Below are 8,699 nucleotides of genomic sequence, written 5' to 3'. Positions count from 1 at the left end.
ATGGGCGACTCCAGCGGCCCACCTAAGGCCAGACCTTCCAAACCAAGGTAAGTACCATTCTTCCTGTTTTACTTTATCCTAATTCGCCCAAGATTCTATATCTTAGGCAAATTAGGACTCATGTTACTATTAAGTCAAGTGAATCAGGATCTTTCCTATTCACGAGACCTTTACCCTTAAAGATTCAAAGTCCTAGCAGGATACAAAGACCCAACAACTACTATATAAACAAAGGTCACTCCCCTGTTTAGGCATTCAACCTCAATATCACCTACCAACACCCAACTCTTACTCCTAAGAGCTATCTTACTACATTGTGGTTCTAGTCTTCGACTTGACCTCTGATAACCTATCCTTCCTTTACCCTCACTAAATTGCTTCATTCAGCCTTACTGACTTGAGCATCAGAGTGCCTACGGTAGACACCATACTAGTGTCCAAGTAACCTCCACGCTTATTTGCTTTGTGTGTAGGTACAGCAGATTGTTAGTGGCCTGAACTATACGGGATTAGACCCTATTTCCGCAACTGTAGATTTTAGCATCTACACCTTGAAAAGGTTATTGAAGTTGAGATAGAGAGAGATCTAAATTCAGATTATTACATAGCAATTTAATTAAGTGGTGCAAATTAATGTGGTTTCCAATATCAATAACAAAACAATATCTAACATGGGCTTTAGAAAAGAGGTCCATGAGTGTGTTGCTTTTGTGTTGTCCTGTAAGATGAAACATGTCTTGAGTCTCATTCGTCCCCCCACCCACTATCTTCCTCCTGTCATTCCTCGACAATTGTTAGACTTAAATCAATGCAATGCCAAAAAATTATTTAATTTGTTCTTCATTAATTACTTATATATATGCAATTTACTAGAATTATATCCCTACCTAATAGCAAAGTAAAAACTGGTAGCTCCAATGGTTTCTCTAGACAACCAACAAGAACAAGTTTTCCATTAGTTCTTGATAGTCCAATCAATGGCAGGAGAGGATGAGGCATTGATACCGTATCGATTATACCATCCATCTTGCTCATGGCAGCCTATTGTCAACATGAAAACATCAACATTTGAAACAAATTAATAATTATGACTGTAGGAAACAAATATGCTTATAGTAAAATACATTTATCTCATCTTGGTTACTGCTAACGAAAAATGAGTCAACACCAAGATGATCAATAGCTTCCTTCTTCTTGTTAAGAGAATTACTAATTACTGTCACCTTAACCCCCATAGCATTTGCAAACTTGACAGCCACATGGCCAAGCCCACTAAGGCTAACAACACCCACATGCATGCCAAGTTTGTTCAGTCTATAGTATCTCAAAGGACTATAAACAATAATTCCAGCATAAAGGAGAGGGGCACTGGCATCAACAGGTAAATTATCTGGAATAGGGATGACAAAATGCTCATTTGCAACCATAATGGCAGAGTAGCCTCCATGTGTGGTGGTTCCATCATAGTCTTGTGTGCCTTGAGTAGGTATAAATTTTGGACAGTAAATATGAAGATCGCTGGCACAATTGTCACAAGAGTGGCAAGATCCAACTATGCTTCCCATGTGCACTCTAACTCCAACTTTGAACTTTTCTACCTTGCTTCCAACCTCTTATCACTACTCCAACAATCTCATGCCTGGATTATACAATTTAGTTGTGTCATATAAATTTCACATACAGTTAATGAATTGTTGAATATTTGATAGCATGGTTCATCATTTTTGTTAAATTATATTTCTTTAAGGATCATAGGTGTCTTAGTTTGGATATTTATACCATTTGGATTGATTTATGAAGAACATTACCTGGGACAAAAGTGTATATGGAATTGCCGTTGTTGAAATAGTGATATTTTGCTATAAATGTAACTAAAATTCAGTTTGGTTTGAAAACCTTTTGGTGCCAAAGAACTCTCTGTTTTGCCTTGTATTTTGACATGTGTGAGTAGCTAAAGTTGATGTGTTTTTAGTGATGTGTTTAGGTGTACTCAGCTGTGATTAAGGCTTGTATTAATTGTAAACTTTGGTTTAAATTTCAAATTTGTAAATTTTTCTGCAAAGTTGGTGTAACAGTGGACTGTTTTTGTTGTATAAATTTGCAATGTTAATAAAATGAAAATGCAGAGCTTTCTCTCAACACACGTTTCTCTATCTTTTCGTTAGAATTCTCTAGCCAATACACCTACAAATGGTATCAAAGCCATACTAGAAAACCTGAAATCTCTCCCTCCCACGTTCAATCTTTCATCCCATCTCAAGAACTTCTCTATTTCAGACTTTATATTTTCTGCTTCAGACCTTTAACCTAAACCAATGGCTGCTCAATCAGCCTTGATGTCACCTCCAGATTTCAATGGTGAACACTATCACATGTGGGCTGTAAAAATGAAGGCTTTCCTTCGGGGCCAAGGCTTGTGGCAGTATGTAGAAGAGAATAGACAGCCAACATAGTTGGGACCAAATCCAACTCTAAATCATATCAGAATCTTTGAAGAAGAAGTTGCTAAAGCTCTGAAAACCTTGTCCCATATTTATCCTGTTGTAACAGACCTTGTATTCACAAGGATAATGGCATGTGAAATTGCAAAAAAGGCTTGGGACAAGTTGAGAGAAGAATTCATGGGAAGTGACACTACAAGGAATATGCAAGTGCTGAATCTAAGAAGGGAGTTTGAGATGTTGAGGATACAAGAATCTAAGAAGGTGAAAGAGTATGTTGATAGGCTGATGAGTGTAGTCAACAAAATCAAGTTGCTTGGAGTAGAGTCGATAGATATGAGAGTTGTGGAGAAGGTTTTGGTAAGTTTGCCCCAAAGGTTTGAGCCCAAAATTTCATCTCTTAAGGACTCAAAGGATATGTCACATATCACTCTTACTGAGTTGGTCCATGCATTGCAAGCACAAGAGCAAATAAGGCTCTTGAGGCAAGAAGATGCAAGTGAGGGTGGAATGATGGCAACTCACAAAGGCAAGTTTGCACAAGGGAACAATAAGAGATATGCTAGTGACAAAAATGGGTAATGGTCAGTAGGGAAAACCAGGTGGGATGAAAGATTATCCATCTTGCTCTCACTGCAAAAAGAAAGGCCATTCCGAGAAAAGGTGTTTACTTAGGCCAGGGATACAATGTAGGGCCTGCAAGCAGTTTGGCCATATAAAGAGGGTCTACAAGAACAAAGGAGAGCAGTCCCAACAACAAGCTCAAATGATTGATGATCAACAACCAGAGTAGGGGATAGAGCAACTGTTTGTAGCTTCCTGCAGTGCAACATAAACAAACAATGAAGGTTGGCTAAATGACAGTGGATGTACAAACCACATGACACCAAACCTGCAGAACTTTGTCAAATTGAATCATGCATATCAGTCCAGAATCAAAGTGGGAAATGGTGAGTTTGTGGAAGCAAAAGGAAAGAGAGATGCTGTTATCTAGACACCAATAGGTACAAAACTCATTACCAATGTACTTTATGCACCCGAAATTAGTCAAAGCCTCCTTAGTGTAGGACAAATTTTGGAGAAGAATTATGTCCTGCATTTTCAAAACCAAACCTGCCAAATCTTGGATAGTGAAGGGTGTAAACTCATAAGGGTAAAAATTGTGGGAAAAAGCTTCCCTATTAAGTGGGAAAAATCTGAAGTTAGAGCCTATAATGCTAGGGTAGATGAGTTTGAACAATGGCATAAGAGATTTGGCCATTTCCATTACCATGGCCTTAAAGAAATTCATACCAAAAAATTGGTCCAGAATCTAAAAAACTAAGGTTGTATGCCCAGCTTGTCAACTTGGCAAGTTGAGTAGGCAGTCCTTTCCCATAAACCAAGCCTAGAAAGCTGCTAGAAAACTTCAACTCATTCACTCAGATGTGTGTGGACCTATGGAAACTTTATCATTGAGTGGAAGTAGGTACTTTGTGTTATTTATAAATGATTGGTCCAAGATGTATTGGGTGTATTTTTTGAAGCAAAAAAGTGAGGTGGCTAGTGTGTTTAAGAAGTTTAAGCAACTGGTGGAAAACCAAATAGGAAAAACCATTAAAACCTTGAAAAGTGACAATGGCACTAAATACACTTCTTAAGAGTTTGAGCAAATTTGCAAGGAGGCTAAAATTAGACATCAGTATAGTAGTCCCTACCCTCCATAGCAAAATGGAGTTAGTGAGAGGAAGAACAGGTCTGTTATAGAGATGGCAAGGTGTATGGTTGCTGAGAAGAAGTTGCCGAAGAGTTTTTGGGCAGAGGTTGTCAACACCGCAGTCTACTTACTCAATAGGCTTCCCACAAAAGCCTTGATCAACCAGACTCTTTATGAAGCCTAGTATGGAGTCAAACCAGCAGTAGACAATCTCAAAAATTTTGGGAGTATATACTATATCTTAGTTCCAACAGCAAAAAGATCCAAGTTGGATGATAAGGCCTTGATTGGAATTTTCATTGGCTATAGCAACCAATCCAAAGCTTATCGGGTGGATGTTCCAAAATCCAAGAAGATTTTGATCTCCAAGGATGTCAAGGTAGATGAGGATGGAGTTTGGAATTGTGAAGAAAACAAAGTTGATATAGAGACAAGACCTTAATGGACAGAAATTGCTAGTGATCAGATTTTTTAAGAAGATCAGAATGATGCAGAAGAGGCATTAGACCTTTAGCTGAGGTTTATGAGAGGTGCAACATGGCTTCACTTGAACCAACAAACTACTATGAAGTAGCAAAATCAGAGGCTTCGAGAGTTGCCATGAAGGAGAAGTTAGCAATGATTGAGAAGAACCAAACCTGGAAACTTATGGACAGGCCTTAGAACAGAAAAGTAATCCAAGTTAAATGGATTTTCAAGAGGAAACTCAATCCGGATGGCTCAGTTCTTAAGCACAACGATAGGTTGGTTGTCAAAGGTTTTGCTCAACAATATGGAGTTGATTTCTTGGACACCTTTGCACCAGTAGCTAGGCATGATACAATCAGATTATTGCTTACTGTGGCAGCTCAATTTGGCTGGAAAATTTTTCAATAGGATGTTAAATCAACCTTCCTCAATGGATGGCTGAATGAGGAAATATATGTTGAACAGCCAAAAGGGTACTAGATCAGAGGAAATGAAGATAAAGTTTACCTCCTGAAGAAGGCCTTATATGGCCTGAAACAGGCACTAAGGGCCTCGTATAGTAGGATTAATGATCACTTAATAAGCTTGGATTTTGTGAGGAGTCCAAATGAGCATACTTTGTATGTTAGAGAAGTTGATGAGGATGTGATGATTATTTCCTTGTATGTTGATGATCTTCTTGTGACAGGGAGTAAACTTGCTCAATTTGAGGAGTTTAAGAAGTCCACGCTCAATGAATTTGAGATGACTAATTTAGGGGAAATGTCTTATTTCCTCGTGATTCAAGTTCATCAAAGTTCAAATGGGATTTTTGTCAACCAAGAGAAGTATGCAAGTGAAGTTTTAAGGAAATTCAACATGGAGAATTGCAAACCAGTGGACATTCCATTGGTTCCTAATCAAAGGCTTTCAAAAGATGATGATGCATAGAATATTGATGAAGGGCTGTATAAGAGTTTGATTGGTTGTTTGCTATATTTAACAGCAACCAGACCAGATATAATGTATGCTACAAGCTTGTTGTCCAGGTTTATGAGTCAGCCCAAGGAAACACACTTTAAAGTTGCAAAAAGGGTGCTAAGATATGTAAAGGGTAGCACTAATTTTGGAGTATGGTTTAGGAGGTCAGAAATCTTTGAATTGGTGGGATTTTCTGACAGTGATTGGGGTGGTTCAATAGAGGACATGAGAAGCACTTCAGGTTATGCATTTGGTTGAGAAACATCCTGGAATATTTAAAGCTGAAACAAAGAAATCCTACTACAATTATGTGTGACAATCAATCAGTTGTGGCTATGGCTAAAAATCCAGTTCATCATGGATGAACTAAGCACATAAAAATCAAGTTTCATGCAGTGAGAGAAGCTGAACAAGGTGGAGAAGTTAAGCTAGTCCATTGCAGGGGTGAAGATCAAGTGGCTGATATCATGACGAAAGGCTTGTCCAAAGCCAAGTTTGAAGACTTTAGGCTCAGAATTGGTGTTTCCAGCAATAAAATCAAGGAGTGTTGAAACAGTGGTATTTTGCTGGAAATGTAACTGAAATTCAGTTTGGTTTTGAAAACCTTTTGACGCCAAAGAACTCTCTGTTTTGCCTTGTATTCTAACATGTGTGAGCAACTTAAGTTGATGTGTTTTTAGTGATGTGTTTAGGTGTATTCAGCTGTGATTAAGGTTTGTGTTAGTTGTAAACTTTGGTCTAAATTTCAAATTTGTAAATATCTCTACAAAGTTAGTGTAACAGTGGACTGTTTATGTTGTATAAATTTGCAATGTTAATATATGAAAATGCAGAGCTTTCTCTCAACACATTTTTCTCCATCTTTTCCTTAGAATTCTCCAGCCAATACATCTACAGCCCCAATCGTTTTTTATCATGTGAAGATCACAATGGCATATCCCACAATACAGCACCTTCAAAGTCACGTCTTTTTCTCCAGTTACCCTGCAAATCGGTCTAAATAATTTTTAACACAAAACATCTTCCATGAATCTCCATACTTACGGATCTAATATTTTTAGAGAAAGGTATCATAATCACGTAAGAGAGAAACATAACGGAGAGTAGAGATAAAATTAACCTCCTGGAAAAACTGAAAGGAGATAGAAGACCAGAAGTGTCTCTGGCTGCCCATCCAAAGGCCATCTTTTACTGCACTTCCTCTGTTATTTGCTCCATTAATATCAGTTCTTTGAATTTCTTTAATTTCAGTACAAAATGCAAAATGGGAGCAACAGTGAATGGATAGCGAGGGGTATAAGTGGTCAAGGAGCTGCCAAAGAACAATCAAATCTTTATTTTTGTAGTTATGAGATACCAATACGTAAATTATTATCATCCATCTTTGTGCATTGTCATCTTCTTGTTTATTGTAGGGTATGATTTATTTCCTAATTTGTGAAACTCCACTGAGTTGCTTTCAATGGGGGAGATAGGACCGTAGTCCCCTTGTTCCTACCAATCTACCATTGTTTGCCACAAAGATTATGCATACATCTTTTAAATTCATATAAGCATTTGCAAACCAAAGAATGAGCAAGATTGAATAACAATGTATACAATGGGTGATACAAGGAATGAGTTTGATTAAATCTATTGCGCATTTTATCTACTTTTAAGGCTAATCACAAGAAGAGATTAACTAAATAATGCCTAAAAAAATTACAATAAATTAATCAATATAAACTTTATGCTACAGCATTTTGGCGTTATCAAGTTTCACGGGCAGGGGGACCTTCTAAGCGAATGTAATCATACAAAATTCCTTGGAAGGGGCTTCTGCTTCTTGACTGAGTTAGATAGATTGTGTTGTTTCCTCTGTAAAGTTTATTGCTTGGAACATTGATACTATAAAACCTGTACAACCCATGAATTCCATGTCTGGCAATGGCGTTGTCCTTGCCGATTAGCCCTGTGGTGAAATGAGGTTTTTCGGCATTTGCATCGTTGAGTCGAACCTATAAAACCATTTTAGAAGTTCATTAGCAGAAAATTAATATTGAGATGAATTGGTTTTGCAGGTGGCAGAAAGATATGTATTATACCTGTAATTCAGAGTCAGTTGCTGATGCCAAGGCCACTTGAAGTGTGTAAGGTCCTGGATTATCAACATATGGAAGCTCAAACATAATCTGCCATGTCGTTGCTTGATATGTCCTATTTCCTATTTCCCTGCAATGCATTACTAGAAATTTAGAAACAGGCCCTGGAAAATTAATAAGGTTTCCAGACCCCATAAAACTAAAAGGTAATAGATGAACTAAAAACCTGGTAACATGAGCAAAGAACCACTGTCGAGTATAATCACTAACGCCGACGGTGTACTTGAGGTCATCGTTACGATAGATATCTGCATATTGTTCCCATAATCCGTATTGCCTAAACCTGCAGATCATATAATTTTTTATGGAATCAAGCCAATGTAGTGCAAGAAATAATATGTAACACCTAAGTTTTAGTATGGTATTAGCAAACTACTTGTCCATGGTGTCCTTAGTGTACAGTCGGTTCATGAGTGTTGGATAGGGGTCCGGCACGAAATACTCAACAGCAGAGCGATCGGGAACGCCAATTTCCCACAATGTAGGACCATATCTGGGAGGCCTATACACAATGGCTCCCAACTTGAACTTAGATCCTGTGTTAAACATGTCAAAGAAGCAATTAGTCACGTGAAAGTAGAAACAGAACTGTTGCTACAGTGATTGGCAAGCTTCTCAATATGATTCTGACAACATGGGCCTGTTTAGATTTTATTTGCTAATACTTCAGACTGGCCCATAAAAGTTCATTATAAAGTTAGGCCCATCGAAAATTATATTTTTACCTGCTTTGACGGTAATATTAATGTCATGCTTATAATCTCCAACAACTCCAGGGACCCATGCATACAAATTATAGTCCCCTTCTCGAACATTTTTAATTAAGAAATTCCCTTTCTCGTCAGATTGTGTCCAGAACTGATAACCCTGATCAAATAATATTATACAAAATTATTAGTTCCTCATTCCACTTTTAAGCACAAAATATATAAAATTAAACAAAAAAAAAAAAAAAAAGCATCAAATTAACCTTCGTTTCTGTTTGCCATGATC

The 8,699-nt window shown here is 37.6% G+C and overlaps 1 protein-coding gene and 1 pseudogene across 1 annotated transcript; both read right to left on the bottom strand.

Annotated features, from left to right (window-relative positions):
* Positions 1 to 560: 560 nt before the first annotated feature.
* LOC116145907 lies at positions 561 to 6,750 on the bottom strand (annotated as a pseudogene).
* A 550-nt stretch (positions 6,751 to 7,300) lies between these two features.
* Positions 7,301 to 8,694, bottom strand: LOC116145948 (probable rhamnogalacturonate lyase B; the record flags this gene model as incomplete). The annotated part of the gene is made up of 6 exons (XM_031431372.1): positions 7,301 to 7,562; positions 7,650 to 7,776; positions 7,873 to 7,989; positions 8,083 to 8,242; positions 8,432 to 8,573; positions 8,677 to 8,694. Coding segments are annotated over 6 exons (810 nt in total), but the record flags the coding sequence as incomplete, so codon positions are not given.
* Positions 8,695 to 8,699: the final 5 nt, after the last annotated feature.

This window comes from Pistacia vera, unplaced genomic scaffold (assembly GCF_008641045.1).
Source record: "Pistacia vera cultivar Batoury unplaced genomic scaffold, PisVer_v2 Contig47, whole genome shotgun sequence".
Taxonomy (NCBI): Eukaryota; Viridiplantae; Streptophyta; class Magnoliopsida; order Sapindales; family Anacardiaceae; genus Pistacia; species Pistacia vera.
Note: the sequence above shows the minus strand (reverse complement) of the source record. Positions and strands in the feature narration are given on the sequence as shown.